Raw genomic sequence first — 14,303 nt, forward strand, 5'->3', positions numbered from 1 at the left:
GGGCGGGCGGCGACGATGGAGCACGTGCGGCTGGCGCTGCGGGAGACGGAGGCGGAGCGGGAGGCGCGGATCCGGGCCATCTTCGCCTCCTTCGACGCCGCGGGCCGGGGCCACCTCGACCACGCGCAGATCGTCGCGGGGCTCGCCGCGCTGCGCGTCCCCGCCGTCCCCGAGGGGGACGCGGGGTCCGGCGCCGGCCTCGAGGACTACGCGCGCGCGCTGCTCCGCGCCTGCGACCGCGACCGCAACTGCTATTGACACCGAAAGGCAGGGGCAAATGTGAGGGTAGAGGGAGATGGATGGCAGGGGCAAATGTGTCAATAGCAGTCTCATTTATTGCAAATAAGCAACTCAAACCAAACACCTAGACTTATAAATAAGCAACTATAATAAGCAAATAAGCAACTTATAAATAAGCAAAGGTAAACCAAACAGGCCCTTAGTATAGGATTTCTGCAATTAGTTTTATAATTAGTTCATATTTAATGCTCTTAATTAGCATCCGAACATTCGATATGATCAGAGCTAAAACTTTCGTTAAGGATCAAACACGCCTTTAACCGGTCACCAACTCTCCATCCAATACCAGGCTCTTGCTGCCCTGCCAGCCGTTCTTCCATCGCCTGCCGGATGGCCGGCCTCTACCCGGCAACCACTTCTCCGCCGCTGCCCTCCCTCGACGCCTCCGCTCTCGTCCACATGCGCCGCCGCGGCGAACCCCTCGCCGCCTCGAGAAAGACCCTGACCCAGCCTGTCGACCGCACTCCACGCGTCACGCTGCCCACGCCCGACACGGAAACAAAACCAGCACACGCATATAGGCAGGCAGGGGGTGGCATCCGCCTCCAGATCCTTCGCCACCCAAATCCGGCGAACCGCCCGGCCGCGCCAGCCAATCCCCACCTCAAATAACTCCCGGCGCCCGCGGCCGCGGCCCCCACCCCGGTAACCCGAGGGAAATAACAAACCCGCAAATCCACACGCCACCGCGCGGCCAGCCACCGCCGCACGAACGAACCCAGCGGCAAAAACGGGCGCGATCCCCACCGCCCCGCGGGCCGCCGCGGCGTCGGCGGCGGCGGCAATGGAGGTCGCCTCCTCGTCCTCCGCCTCGCCTTCCGCGCCGCCGCCGCCGGCATCATCTAAGCCGGCGCTCCGGCTCAACCCCGCGGCCGTCCTCCTCCGCCGCCTCCCCACCCCGACCCCGACCACCGCGACCCCCGTCACCGCGTCAGCGTCCCCCGAGCGGCCCGGCGGCGCGGCCAACCCGCTCGTCGCCTTCCTCTCCTCCCTCATCCCCTGGCGGGAGCAGCGGCCGCCGAAGAAACAGCCGGACCACCCCGCCGCAACCGCATCGGCCTCCGCCTCCGCCGCCGCGGCACGGAGGGCCGCCAAGGCGGCGGCCGAGGAGGAGGCGGAGGCGCGGCAGCTGGTGGGCTGCGCGGTGCCGCTGTTCCGGCCGTACGTGGCGCAGCTCCCGTGGCACGGCGGCGCGCGGGCGTGGCTGTCCAAGCTCTTCCCCCGCTACGGCCACTACTGCGGGCCCAACTGGTCCAGCGGCAAGGAGACCGGCTCCGTGCTCTGGGACCGCCGCCCCGTCGACCACCTCGACTTCTGCTGCTACTGCCACGACATGGCCTACGACACCCACGACCAGGCGCAGCTCCTCCGCGCCGACCTCGCCTTCCTCCGCTGCCTCGAGAGCAGCCGCCAGACCCCCGCACGCGACGGCATCGCCGCCGCCGCCATCTACCGCGCTATGTGCATCTTCGGTGAGCCCCGCCACCCCCCAAAGCCAATTTTTTTTTCCTTGCTAATTCTCGTGCTGATCCTTAGATTGGGGCGGTGATGCGTGTGCAGGACTCAAGACGATCCTGATCCCGTACCGGACGAACCTCGTGCGGCTGCAGACCGGCCCGAATTACGCCGATTTCTTCGCCGATTTCCTGAAGAGGGTCGCGTCTTCGTCGGGCAGGCCGACCGGCGGCGAGAAGCAGAGATTGTGAACGGAATTGCTCGCCTGATGGTAGATGGCGCCGAATTAATTAATTGGGGGAATGAGATCGTAGTAATTGTCCATAGCTTGAGTTCAGGTCCTTGATCCACGTATGGCGAGGGAACTTTGTTATCCAGTCTAATTGGTTGATTGTAGCCACTGATGATAAAGTTGGGATTTTCTACTGTGAATATAGCGTATTTGTAGGTTCGAACGTGATCGTAGCAAATATTCAAATGTCCTGCCCTTGACTGATAAGATCAGTGCAATATAGAACTCTGCGTTCAAAATCAAGATCATACAACTCTGTTCAGAGATTGCAAACAGGAGCTGTTCTAGTGCCTGTTCGTCCAAAAAATCATCAGCATTGCATATCACAGGTGTTGATGAAATGGGTATCGTTGGAGAACTACAACTGCTGGCATGACGGGCTCAATCACCATTCACCAGCATTGCAAACAGGAGCTGTTCTAGTGTCTGTTCGTCCAAAAAAAAACAATCAGCATTGCAGCTGAGCAACATCTTCCTCTGATACAATATATGATGTCCACGAAGTCAGAAACTAAGAATTGAGGCTTTCACAAGACAGCCATATTCAAACCATCGCTTAAATCATCTCACGGGACGGAAGCAGCAAGCAAAAACTGCGGAAATGTGTAGGCCAAAACCACATCGGAATCCAGCGTCACGGGGTCATCTGCAGCTGTATCACACATCTGATGTCTCTGATGTGAACATCTGATCCAGTGCGCACAGAAAAGGGGAAATCTCAGACTGAGGTCGAGACATTGACTTTGAGGACTGAATTCAGAGATGGAAATGGTGAAATTGTGGTGGCCATTCTCGACTCATTCTTGCTTACCAAATGGTACTGTAGCCAGCAAAGGTCACGTCCTGCATCGCAGATCCCTTCACAGTCCAGACGCAGGCGCATCTGTTCTGAGGAGATCGACACGGAGGCGATCTTCCCAGCGCTGCCTTTCCTCGTGGTTTCTACGCCTAGCGTGTGCCCTTCCCTGCTCTTGATCCATCACGAATTTTAGTGATGCACAGCCACACACATAACCAAATTCATGTAGCTGAAATTGGATCACATCCTTTCTGCGTGCTCTGACTGCTTTCTACTGTTTTTCAGCACTGATTCATCGGAGTACATTTGGATCGCCGATCTCTTTTGAAAAATGCTGGTGGAAGATCAGTCATGGTGGAGTCTATGAGTAGGACCACTTGTTCTTTCACATACATCACCTCTATCGTAGCCAAGCCAAAAGGGGAAAATAGGTTTTTTTCATGTGATTCTTGAATTGATCATCTATTAGAACATCAGCTGTCCTTTTTAAAAAAATAATTATCAGTTGTGCGCAAAAGCAATGGCTACTTAAAAATGTCATTGTTTTAATATAATTTACTAAAAAATTTGCACAGCATTCACCATTTGAAAATGGATCAATTACAAACACAGCTAACTTTTCTTCCCCACCTGACGTGGGCCCCATCCCGAAGAGAAAACGAGAGGTCGAGAGGTGCTCGAGACGTGTTTGAATCTTTGGTTTGACACACACCACTTGACTCGGCCACTCCCGCTCACGCAGCCCCTGACGCCGCCGCCAGAGGAGCACCACCGCCGGAGTTAGGGGTGGTGGTGTTTGGTCCGCGGGGGCTGCACTCTCCCCCAGAACTCGAATCCACGGCCGAAGCCCGGCCCGGCGACGGTTCGCGGTCAGCAGGTCGTAGCGCGGGCTTCACGGCATTGTGGTTCGCGGAGGGCGGGGCGAGGCCGCTGTGGGCGGTGCGGCTACGCGCCGGCGGAGAAAGGAGGCGGGGTTGGGCGGCGGCACGCGGCGCGAGGCGGGGGGCAGCGGTCGAGCGGGGCCGAGGTGGAGGGCAAGACGACCTAGATCTCGTGGTCCCCTGCGCCCGCCCGCCACCTCCCCTTCTCCACGGTCCATCCGCCGCTTCTCCCCGCCGCCCAGCTCACCTCCCTACCACGCCGTGCCTCGCTCCCGCCGCGCCGCTGTGGACTGCGACTTGGAGGTTACATTTGTCCCATCCAGAGAAAGGGAACAGGGCGGCGGCGGGATCAGGCTCACACCTCCTCCTCCAGGGGGGCCGCCACCCGCCGCGTGCGCCTCTACAGGATGGCGCCGGCGCCGGCGGAACGCACCATCGACGACCTCCCCGACCATGTCCTCACCGAGGTCATGCTTCGCGTCCCGACGCCGGCCGCCCTCGTGCACGCCGCGGCCGTCTCGAAGCGCTGGCGCGGTGTCATCGTCACCTCCACCGGCAAGTTCCTGGAAGACTACCGCGCGCGCCACAAGTCTTCGCCCTTCCTTGGGCTCTACATCCCGCGCGAGTTCGGTGGCCTGCCCTCATTCCAGATGGCAGATTCAATCCAGTCTGCCGACGACGACGACGACCGCGACCTCGACCTCCAGCACGCCGCAGCCAAGGCCTTAACCTTCATCCTCGGCGGCCTTGAGAGACATCGAGAGTGGCGCCTCCTGGACTGTTACAACGGCCGCCTCCTCCTTGCCAGGGGCGGCGAATCCCTCGAGGTGTACAACCCGTTGTCCCGGGAACGCATCTCGGTGGGCCTTCCGCAGGATTTCATCCTCCCGGATGGCTTCTCAACGTGCTTGCTGCAAGGCCATGGCGACCACGGGTCGTCATTCCGAGTGGTCTCCGTGCAGAGCCATCGGCGTGACCGGATGGTTCATGTTGTTGAGTACGACTCTTGTAGGAAGAGTTGGAATCATCACCCGGACAGGAAGATCCTGAAGAACATTGAGGGGACTCAACGTGAGGTGATGCACGCTGGCAACCTCATCTTATGCAAATACACTGGTGCATCCTTGCTCTTGCTGGACACGGGGGAGATGCAGTTTTCCGTCCTTCCCCTTCCAGGTGACAACAATCCGAAAAGATATGCTATAGGAGAGATGGAGGATGGTGTGTGCTGTCTTGCAGCAGTTGAGCCAGTTGGCAAATTGAACATCCCCCACTTGAGAGTGTGGAGGCTGGAGAAGCTGGACTGGAAGCTGGAGAAGGCAATGAAAGTTGCGCAGGTGCTCGGCAAGCATGCCCCTGCTGGACCTTTGTACTATCAAGCTCGTAAGGTGACAAATGGAATGGCTGTTTTGTGCTCGACTGGGCGCAATCTGCATTTTGTTATTGACCTGAAGACTTTTCGTGTGATGGAGAAGTTTGAGTTCAATAGGGATCTCCCTGCTTTTCCTATGCAAATGCATTGGCCGCCTGCCTTTTCGGTGGCTACAATCAGTGGTGAGCTGTCCACACCCAAAGATGGCGCTGCTGTACGTGGGGGTGAAGCGGAAGGTGCCGAGACCGACGGCAAGTGTGAAGAGGAAGCTGCTGAGACCAGCAGCGAGAATGAAGATGCGGCAGAGGACTCCGACACTGAAGGAGATGCAGCGGAGGAGTCCCCTCCTCCATCCCCTCCTTCACGCGGTCGCTGCTGTAAGCGAGTGGGCACCCCAGACCTGACTCCGGAGGATGATGAAGCGGAGGAGGGCAAGAAGCTGCTAGCAGATGGGGAGGTCCTTGCTGTTGCTCTCCAGAGCCAGAAGAACAAGAGCATGAATCCACCGGTGGCTACAATTAGTGGTGAGCGATCCACACCTTCCACTGGTGCTCACAAAAATATGAGCGTCAATCTTGCTGGTCATTATGCTGATCATGTTTACACAGTAATGAATCCTGGCAGCAGTGAAGGCGCTGAGACCGACTTCCGCCGACGGCGGCAGTTGGGGGAGCGTGGCAACTCTCCGCAGCCTCCACCTGACCACCTCCGGTGCCGCCGCAGCGATGGGAAGAAGTGGCGCTGCTCAGGCCGTGCTCTCCCAACTGTAAGCTTCTGCGAGTATCACTACGTAAAAGCCAACAAGGGCAAGAAGCTACCAGCAGATGGGGAGGTCCTTGCTGTTGCTCTCCAGAGGCTGAAGAACAAGGGGAAGGGCCGGAAGAACTGCAAGAAGAACTTCTGCAACAGCTGCATTAATAAATGGTTAGTCTTTGATTTGTTTGCTGCTGCTTTGTTTGCATGCTTACTCTTCTTGCATATTGCTGCATCAGTGCATCAGGAAGTTATGATTAAGTTATGCTTAGCAACTTTAGAACTATCAAGCGATGAAAACTTGGTTGATTGAAATTTAATAATTAGGAGATTGGCTCTTTGAGTTTTGTGTTTCATGCTATTTAGCTTGTTACTGATTGAAGAGTTGCACTGAGGAGTGATATGCCTTATATTGACATGTGGATCATCGGTTTATGTCTGTGTGCTGTTACATCTTGTTAGTGATTACAGAGGAGGAAGTGGGTACTGGAAATAAATATTTGCCTAGTCATGAGCTATGCTTGTTTATCTCTAGGTATTCATGCTATTCCATACTTTATTTTGCATATAATTGGGAATAATAATCTGAACTAGACTGCCAGCAGTATATGATTTTTTGTTGTTTAGTCTGGATTTACTGATTATGATCTTAGCTTGAGATAGGGAACAATCATATTTCATTTTGTTCTGAGATTGTTTCAAATAGCTACATTGTTTGCGTGTAGTTGATTAATGTGTATATTGGAAGATCAGTGTCTGATGTAAGGACACTCACTGTGCCTCATTTCTTCCCCCAATTCCTTTGGAGGTTTTTTATGCTTAAATATCTCTTTCATATTTGGGGATACAGCCTGGGAGATTTAATTTAGATTTATACTTGAAAACTTTTGCGAAATCATTTCCTTGTACTATTGTGAATGAGGCAAAAATGTTGCCATGTCAACATAGAGGTAAAGTCCCAGACTCCCAGTGGTGCTTTCTCCGTTCTATAATATATAACTTCCGTTTGATAGATAATCATAGATAGGAAAAGGGTAGGATGATATAGCTCAGCGTTTTTTAATGTGTAATTTATGGTTTACGCATTTCTTTTGTTTATCAATGCCTCTTGTTGTGGTTATGCTGCCTTTTCATGTATTTGTTTATTGCAACTGCTATCTTGTTTCAGTTTGAAATTTAAACAGAGATCTTATTGAATGCTATTTTGAAAGCAGAAATTAATCTGCTGTGTTTTTTTGAATATTTCAACAGAGTGAGAGTGAAGATCAGAGTGCAAATGGAGGTGGAAAAGTGAGTTCAGGGATCAAGGAAGCGTAAGGGAGGAAAAAGAATTGAACAGCTGTTGCTATCTCCTCCAGAAGGTTTTCGCTGTCGTGCTTATTTTCTCTGAGTCTGGAGTGCATGAGAAAATCTATTTTGTAATGCTTTGAGGTTTCAGTGCTCAGGCCCTCTGCGCGAGATCACTAAAGCTGATGCTGTCATTAATCTTGGGTGTATGATACAGGTTCCTGAACCAAAACTCTGTCATCTCATTGCTTTATGGTAATGAAACTCGGGCATTGCCCTTAGTGGAATTTTTTTTGAAAGTGGCAATAACTGTAAGCTCTCAACATGCCAGTTGCTGAGATGCTGCCCAACATGCCCGTCAATTGAGCACATTTTTGTGCCTATCTTGTGCTCTGCTGCAGTGTTTAAATCTTGCACTTAATAGTACGGAGCATTCACATATACATAACGTTGGTCCATAGAACTTGATATATACATAACTTTGCCATTCTTGAACTATTCTTTACAGTTGAATATCCAGTCATCTATCACAGGAACTCAGGAGCAGCTAATAGTTCCTCTGATCCTAGGGCACCAAATGCAGATAGCAAGTTCATCTGGCATTCAGAACCATAATTCAGGGGTCACCATTTCAGAAATTCAAGAAGAAGATGAGGACAACAAGATAATCTCCTGGAATAAATATGTCAAGCTTAAGGCTAGAACAAAAATAAGGAAAATCTATGTCAGACGAAGAAAGAAGCCTGCATTCTCCATTAAAACCAAAAAGATGCACAGGTTTATGTTAGGAAGATGAGGAATCAGAGGCACAAAATTACCACTCAAAGCCAAGACAGTGATCAGAATGGTCCCAGCAATGCTAACGCCTTATCTAGTAACAGGCAGTAGCCGAGAAGGATATGGCAATTCTAAAGAACAGCTAGCTCTTCCTCCAATTACAATGCCTCTGGTTTCCTCTCGGATCTTGACTATGCTTCCTATCCTATCCTATAATCCCATATCCCACTATGAATCTGAGGCGACAGAGTTGTCTGAAGTAAGTATAATGTTTCATTCACTGCTAATCTTTTGTTTGAATCGCCAAAGACGACATAATGGTATGAGGTCTTGGCTGGCTGAATGGTTTAAGGGAGTGTGTTCACAGAATGGAATAAGATATAACAGTGGAAGAGTGGATGGTAGTTACACTTGATAACCTCATTCGAATGGACAGGAAAATTGGTTTTTAGGAACCTCTCATGCCCGAATTGATATCTCGCCTAGGCATGCATCATTCACTGACGCTCGGCCTGAAACAGTGCTCTGACCACCTTGGTTCTTCTCAGTACAGCATCATGGATAGCAGGTGCAAATTCTCCGATAGAGCTGCTGCCTTCAATCCATTTATCCTTCAAGGCCCTGTTTGGAATGGAAGATTTCCAAAGGAATGCCAATCCTTTGTTTTGCTGATATCACTATGCGTTTTGAATGGAGGAATCAACTAGAAACTTTCCATAGGAATGGGGAAGAAGCATGCACTTTTAGAGGAAAACGAAAACGAGCTCGGAGGCGAGGGAAACTTTCCTGTGGCCGCTCGCTTGCTCGCTCGCTGCCTAAAGCATGCTTACCTAACCTTAACAGCGAGCACCATCGAGCTTTCTTGCTGCAGCTTACCTCCATGGCCGCATGAAAGCCACCGTCCTCTCACCTGGCCCTTGCCGCTCTTGTCTGCGAAGTTCTGCTCGCTCTATTTGCCATTATGAAGGCCCATTTTACCCTAAATCAGCTACTAATCAAGCTAATCCGAGGTTAAGGAGAGGAGGAGAGGACTCCATGATGAACCACCTAAGCTTTCGCGTAGAGCTCCCCCGTTGATACTTGAAACAATGGGGCAAGTTCTAGGAAAGGCAGAGAACGAACAACGGGGCAAGTTGCAAGAAGTCTTTACTAGGCTTTGGTAGCTTTGGAAAGCGAGGAATGATTACAGGTTTAACAATAACAAATGGTCTGTGAGTAGATTAAATCATGAAGTAAGAGCAGACATAGCTTCTTCCTTTTTGTTTGATTCTCATGCAGCTTCAGACAGAAATTTGTCAAATGGGAGACCTGCTGCTACTAATGCCATTAATCAGTCCTCTCCTGCTATCATGCCTTCTCTTGATCTCATGCAGGATTTACAAAGCAACCAAATTTGGCAGCCTTTTGTCTTTGCTTATGCTGGTATACGCTTGAACCTAGCGACCGTCAAATAGTTTGCTACCAATATTTATACGGGATGTATCCTTGTCCGTAATCAGATAAATGGATCTATACTGTCCTAGCATAAGCATGTGGGAACATCCTTGGGAAGTAAGCGTGCTTCGCCTTCACGATCAACCAGTAAAGAAAGAAGCAGGGGATGTGAGCGATGGCCATGCCGAAGTACCTGCACCAAATTATGATTGCTGTAAGGATTCCTGGATGATCGATAGTTAAGGACGAAATGAGGGGATAAAGGCCAGTACCATAGAGGGGCTCCAGACGATGAAAGGTCCAGAAATGGGTACGGCCACCTGAAAAAGCGAAAAAAAAGGGGGCACTGTTTTGTCAGCGGAGGAGGTACCACATGAGCCCTTATTCAAATGCATACATGAGTGAACTGAAGCAACATATCAAATGCATACATGGCATCAGCAGTATATCAACAAACTAACATCCGCTAGAAGAATCAAGGAATTAGAATACACTTTGCTAATTAGGGTGCACCAAATAGTGTTGGGAAAATCTAAAATTTCAACAAAATATGGCTCAAATGCATGGTCGACATCAAACAATGAAGCTGCAGTGTATTCAGAACAAAATCACAACACACCTAAATCTGTTCAACAAATGTCCAAATTGCTTTAAGACAAATATATGTAAAAGATGCTATATGTTACATATTCTCATCTTTCTCTTAGTGTACAATGATTTACTAACAGAAACATGGCATTCGATTCAAGAAATGGTAAATCAAGGGCATACCATTTAATTATCTTAATTATGCAGCAAAGGAGAAAAATTACCAGGATAAGCCACCACAAGCATGAAGAACCCACTGGAATGTTACATAGGCACAGCTCCAGAAAACAAAGAAAGCCATTCGGTACCAGGGAAAAGGCTGAAAGTCCACAAGTGTGGGTAATTAAACCAATTGACACAAAGGGCAGAACATAATAATTTATGAGTAATCTTACCATATTGTTGAGAACTGTGTCTATGAGTAGAAAAACGGCATTTAGAGAGTGCATGCCATCAGTGACCTGCGTGAAATTTTGATGGACAAGATACCAAGATATAAGGCATTGTATATGAACAGCTAACTTGGTATAAATAAAAAAAGCATAATCTTCTCAGTTCATTTTTCCTCTACTCGTGGGGGCTTTTCAATTTTCAGGAGGTTATGGTAGGCCATATCAGAGATCAGACAATCATAGTGTTTTACTTAGGTTCACCTCTAGAAAGGGCTCAGCTGGAAGATGAACAACAAATGCATGGATTGCTAATTCCTCTATCAAATGGCCACAGGCTTCGCTTATTGACGTAATGACATGTTCAACACAGACTTTTTGACTTCAAAGTTTAGAGTTCGTACACTGTTTTTTTTATCAGTCAATATAATGGCAAGTACTGGATACCATCAAACTGCTGTGATATACTGATATTGACATATAAATAATTTAATTTGTGCCTGTAATCAAGTCAGGATAGCAACAATCAAAATGTATAATAGCGTGGACTATTGAGGCTTGCTATTGTCTAGTATTACTGAGGCAGAATAGGAAAGAATATGCACACAGATCGAAATGTTCACATACCAATGATAACCCAAACTTGTCACGGTAGAAAAATGGCACAAGGAGCCCCCAAAATGTGACATCAGTCAACATTGTTGCACCTGCACTAGTCTGCATACAGGCAAAGAATATCAGGCAACAGCAATACACATGCTCAGTATGTGAGTGTTCATTAGCAGGCAGAAGCTTTCTGTTGAGGTGATGGAAGTATTTGAAGAAAAGTTGGTAAACAAGGCCAAGGGAACACAGGCAAAGAAATTCCATAGTTTTAGGCATGAAAAATTGAAAATCGTTTTGAATTATTTCAAATGTAGAACACACAAATTAAGCAATGATCATAGCATCTGCATAGTCACAACTCAAAAGGAGCTAAATAAGATGAACAAATGCAGTATAGGACTATCATTTAGTACAGCACCAATTATCAAATATGATGCTGTGACTTAATCATCAAATGCTGCTGTGGCACATTATAAACAGTAGCAACACTGAATTGCAAAACTATCAGAAGTGCACAAAACATACGGATGTCATTCTTAACAAGGAAAAGTATATATTCCATTCCAAACCTGGTATATGATTTGCATGCAACGTCCCCAGAACCCAGCTCTTTTCTCGTTCACTATTTGTTCATAATAGCTCGGCAACTTGTTCGTCTCATCCTTTTCCCTCTCTACAGATACAGAAGAGGAAAGGCCACGATTTTCAACATCGTCATTAAGAAATCCATGGGATTCATCAGCTTTCCTTGAGCTTTTCTTTGAGTACACCCAACATCCATGAGCTGATATGGCTGTTGCAAACTAAGAATAACACATACAAACAAAAAAAAGGGTGTAATCAACAATAGGTAACCCGACCAGAGGTAAAATACTGCAGTTATTAAGTTGTAAGGCAACATGGACAGCAGCAGTGAACGTACCGCAAAATATATGGTGACCAATAGAAAGGTCCACCTGCAAAGCCATTTGGGAGAAAGAAATTAGTCAAAATGGCAGCTAAGAAACAAGAAACTCAAGGAACAGAACGGCAAGCAGTTAAGGATGCGATCAGCTGAAATTGGGGCAAATGAATTCAAATTCAAAATGCTCATGAGCTAAAGCATGAAACTTTGAGTCTATTAGTTGGACAGAATCTGAAGTGCTAATTGCCAAGGACAATGCTCGTTCTGTGCTCACTAATTTGTAGCAAGTTCGTCCCCGGTCCCAGTATGCTAGTGCCATAGGATGCTTTACTTATTCAGCCATGCGATTTGTCAAAGCACATAGTAAAAAATTTGTGCTGAAACGCTACTTGCGCTAACTACTATCACATTGTAGTCTTTATACAGATATAATATACACACTACTTGTTCATCCATAGCGCAATTAAGCTTTGAGAGGAGGAGGAAGAGGAGGAAGGAACCGTACTGGGTGTAGAAGTAGAAGACGGAGATGCCGTGGCCGATGAGGAGTCGCGCGAGGAGCGCGACCGCGGCGGCGAGCGCGAAGGCGCGGTAGCCGAGGAGCCAGCCCGGGTGGAGGCGCGCCCAGCAGGGGACCCACAGGTCGGTGGCGCGCAGGGGCGGCACCGCCCTCCGCAGCCGCGGCAGCAGCGCCGCCGCGGCCGCCGCCGGGAGCGCGATGAGCGCGCCGCAGACGAAGACCTGCCACCGCAGCCAGTACGCCGCGCCGTCCGCCGGCGACAGCGACATCGCCTCGCCGCGCGCGCCGGCCGAGGCCGAGGCGGGAACGGTAGCTCTTACGCGGAGCCCGGAGGCGCGCGGCGGCGGCGGGGAGGGCGGGGGAGGCGAGGGGTAGGTAGTCGGGTGGGGGAGTGGGACGGCGACGGCCGCGACCGCAGCAATTCAATGCGGCGACGCGGGGAAGACCCACGCATCGCTTTGGGTGGCTCCGCTGGTGTGGCCTGGTGGGAACTCTTGGTTCGTGCGGCCGCCCGGCGCCCGGGTCGCTCTTCGTTCGCGGCGCCCCTTCTGGAAGCGGTTCGTTCGTATCTTTGGTGGGTCCTGGCTGCTGGGCCGGAAGCCGTACAGCCCGGGGACGTTGGTTTTTGTGAACCTCAGAAGTTTAGTTACGAAAATTTTACGTATCTCCAAACACATTCGTTCAAAAAAAAATCCCTAAACACAAGCCTATAAATTGAACGTCCGTGATATATCGCGTCATATATCGCGTGGGACCGGCCCAAAAACTGTTTTCCTTTTGAGATTCAGAGGTCTTCGTTTCAGATAAATACGTATCTTGTTGTCGAGATAAACAACCCGACGGCAACCTCGGACGTCAGTTACGAAAATTTTATCTCCGAACACATTCGTTCAAAAAGAAAATCCCTAAACACAAAGCCTATAAATTGAACCTCCGTCTTCAACAAATCCTACCACGAGACCCGTAGCCCATAGCCCATAGCCCCTAGCCCCATTCCCCCCTATAGATCGATGGCGCCATCCAAGATGAGCTTCGTGATCGCCTTGCTCGTCGCCTTGGCTGCGGCCACGCCATCGGCGGCGTTCTCGTTCCCTCCCATACTCCCTTGCATACCGGGGCTTCCTCGGATCCCGCTGTTCCCCTGCGTAGAGCCGCCGCCGCTGAAGCCTGTGCCGGAGTGCCTGACGCCGCTGATGAATATGGTGCCAGCATGCACGGCGTTCCTCACCGACGACGCCGACGTGACGGCGCCTCCGGCCGCGTGCTGCGAGGGATTCAGAGAGGTCTCGCATATGGGAGCGGCCATCTGCTACTGCTACGTCGCCAACGGCGACATCGGCCGGCTCTTGCCGGCGCCGATGAACTTCACTCGCATGTACTCCCTCTCCATCGTGTGCGGCTCCAATTTTGAGTTGAAAGCGCTGGCCGAGCACTTGCCCTGCACCCGTAAGTCATATCCTGCTACCAATTATATCGTTCAATTCCGACGTTGCTGTTTTCTTTTTGTTGCGAAAAGTTAACACTGACATGCTGTGGACATCGATTATGTGTTGCGTTGCATTAAAACAGAAGATAACGGTGTGCCGCCGCTGCCGCTGCCTCCGTCGCCGCCAGCTGCTGGGAAGGCATCACCGCCGGCACCTTAGGGTACCTCTTTTCTTCTTGTTCTTTTCAGCAACGATCGCTCTGGCAAGACATATATGTCTGTTATGTTCTGATCTTTCATTCTGTTTTGCTTTGATTTGCAGCAGGGGACACCGTACGAGTTAGGACAGCAAGGAATAAAGCTGCGGATTGCAGTTTCGACGTAGTACTAGCAGTAGAAGTGTGTTAGGTTTATCGTACGACCTCTTTGGATTGTGTGACATCATCATGTCATCATTAAGGATACATTAATGTTCTCTCCAGTTCGGCAATAGATTGATTTCCATTATAATACAATGGTG

General features: G+C 50.0%; 4 protein-coding genes across 4 annotated transcripts; 3 read left to right on the plus strand and 1 right to left on the minus strand.

The window, feature by feature from the left end:
* Positions 1 to 956: 956 nt before the first annotated feature.
* LOC101761302 lies at positions 957 to 2,292 on the plus strand. Its single transcript, XM_004958496.4, has 2 exons — positions 957 to 1,772; positions 1,861 to 2,292. Exons 1-2 carry the CDS (start codon positions 1,085 to 1,087, stop codon positions 2,004 to 2,006), a joined length of 834 nt encoding a protein of 277 aa, XP_004958553.1. The 5' UTR covers positions 957 to 1,084; the 3' UTR covers positions 2,007 to 2,292.
* A 1,242-nt stretch (positions 2,293 to 3,534) lies between these two features.
* LOC101761693 lies at positions 3,535 to 7,426 on the plus strand. Its single transcript, XM_004958497.3, has 3 exons — positions 3,535 to 5,623; positions 5,708 to 6,023; positions 7,104 to 7,426. Coding segments are annotated over exons 1-3 (1,806 nt in total). The 5' UTR covers positions 3,535 to 4,134; the 3' UTR covers positions 7,105 to 7,426.
* A 1,621-nt stretch (positions 7,427 to 9,047) lies between these two features.
* On the minus strand, positions 9,048 to 12,843 carry LOC101762108. Its single transcript, XM_004958500.4, has 8 exons — positions 12,343 to 12,843; positions 11,856 to 11,889; positions 11,503 to 11,736; positions 10,955 to 11,044; positions 10,334 to 10,399; positions 10,163 to 10,257; positions 9,623 to 9,670; positions 9,048 to 9,543 (listed from the first exon to the last, which is right to left on the minus strand). The coding sequence occupies exons 1-8, from the start codon at positions 12,624 to 12,626 to the stop codon at positions 9,426 to 9,428; spliced, it is 969 nt and encodes a 322-aa protein (XP_004958557.1). The 5' UTR covers positions 12,627 to 12,843; the 3' UTR covers positions 9,048 to 9,425.
* Positions 12,844 to 13,325: 482 nt separating this feature from the next.
* LOC101763057 lies at positions 13,326 to 14,303 on the plus strand. Its single transcript, XM_004958501.1, has 3 exons — positions 13,326 to 13,803; positions 13,927 to 14,004; positions 14,106 to 14,303. The coding sequence occupies exons 1-2, from the start codon at positions 13,368 to 13,370 to the stop codon at positions 14,001 to 14,003; spliced, it is 513 nt and encodes a 170-aa protein (XP_004958558.1). The 5' UTR covers positions 13,326 to 13,367; the 3' UTR covers position 14,004; positions 14,106 to 14,303.

Source organism: Setaria italica, chromosome II (genome assembly GCF_000263155.2).
Source record: "Setaria italica strain Yugu1 chromosome II, Setaria_italica_v2.0, whole genome shotgun sequence".
Taxonomy (NCBI): Eukaryota; Viridiplantae; Streptophyta; class Magnoliopsida; order Poales; family Poaceae; genus Setaria; species Setaria italica.

Bases quoted from the DNA above. Each gene is read 5' to 3' on its own strand.
- LOC101763057 (XM_004958501.1), top strand. From the start codon at position 13,368: ATGGCGCCATCCAAGATGAGCTTCGTGATCGCCTTGCTCGTCGCCTTG. The intron at 13,804-13,926 runs GTAAGTCATATC...GCATTAAAACAG, and splicing joins CGAGCACTTGCCCTGCACCC to AAGATAACGGTGTGCCGCCG.
- LOC101762108 (XM_004958500.4), bottom strand. From the start codon at position 12,626: ATGTCGCTGTCGCCGGCGGACGGCGCGGCGTACTGGCTGCGGTGGCAG. The intron at 11,737-11,855 runs GTACGTTCACTG...TGTTATTCTTAG, and splicing joins TGGTCACCATATATTTTGCG to TTTGCAACAGCCATATCAGC. The intron at 11,045-11,502 runs GTTTGGAATGGA...GCCTGTATGCAG, and splicing joins GCATGCAAATCATATACCAG to ACTAGTGCAGGTGCAACAAT.
- LOC101761302 (XM_004958496.4), top strand. From the start codon at position 1,085: ATGGAGGTCGCCTCCTCGTCCTCCGCCTCGCCTTCCGCGCCGCCGCCG. The intron at 1,773-1,860 runs GTGAGCCCCGCC...ATGCGTGTGCAG, and splicing joins CCGCGCTATGTGCATCTTCG to GACTCAAGACGATCCTGATC.
- LOC101761693 (XM_004958497.3), top strand. From the start codon at position 4,135: ATGGCGCCGGCGCCGGCGGAACGCACCATCGACGACCTCCCCGACCAT. The intron at 5,624-5,707 runs GTGAGCGATCCA...ATGTTTACACAG, and splicing joins ACCGGTGGCTACAATTAGTG to TAATGAATCCTGGCAGCAGT.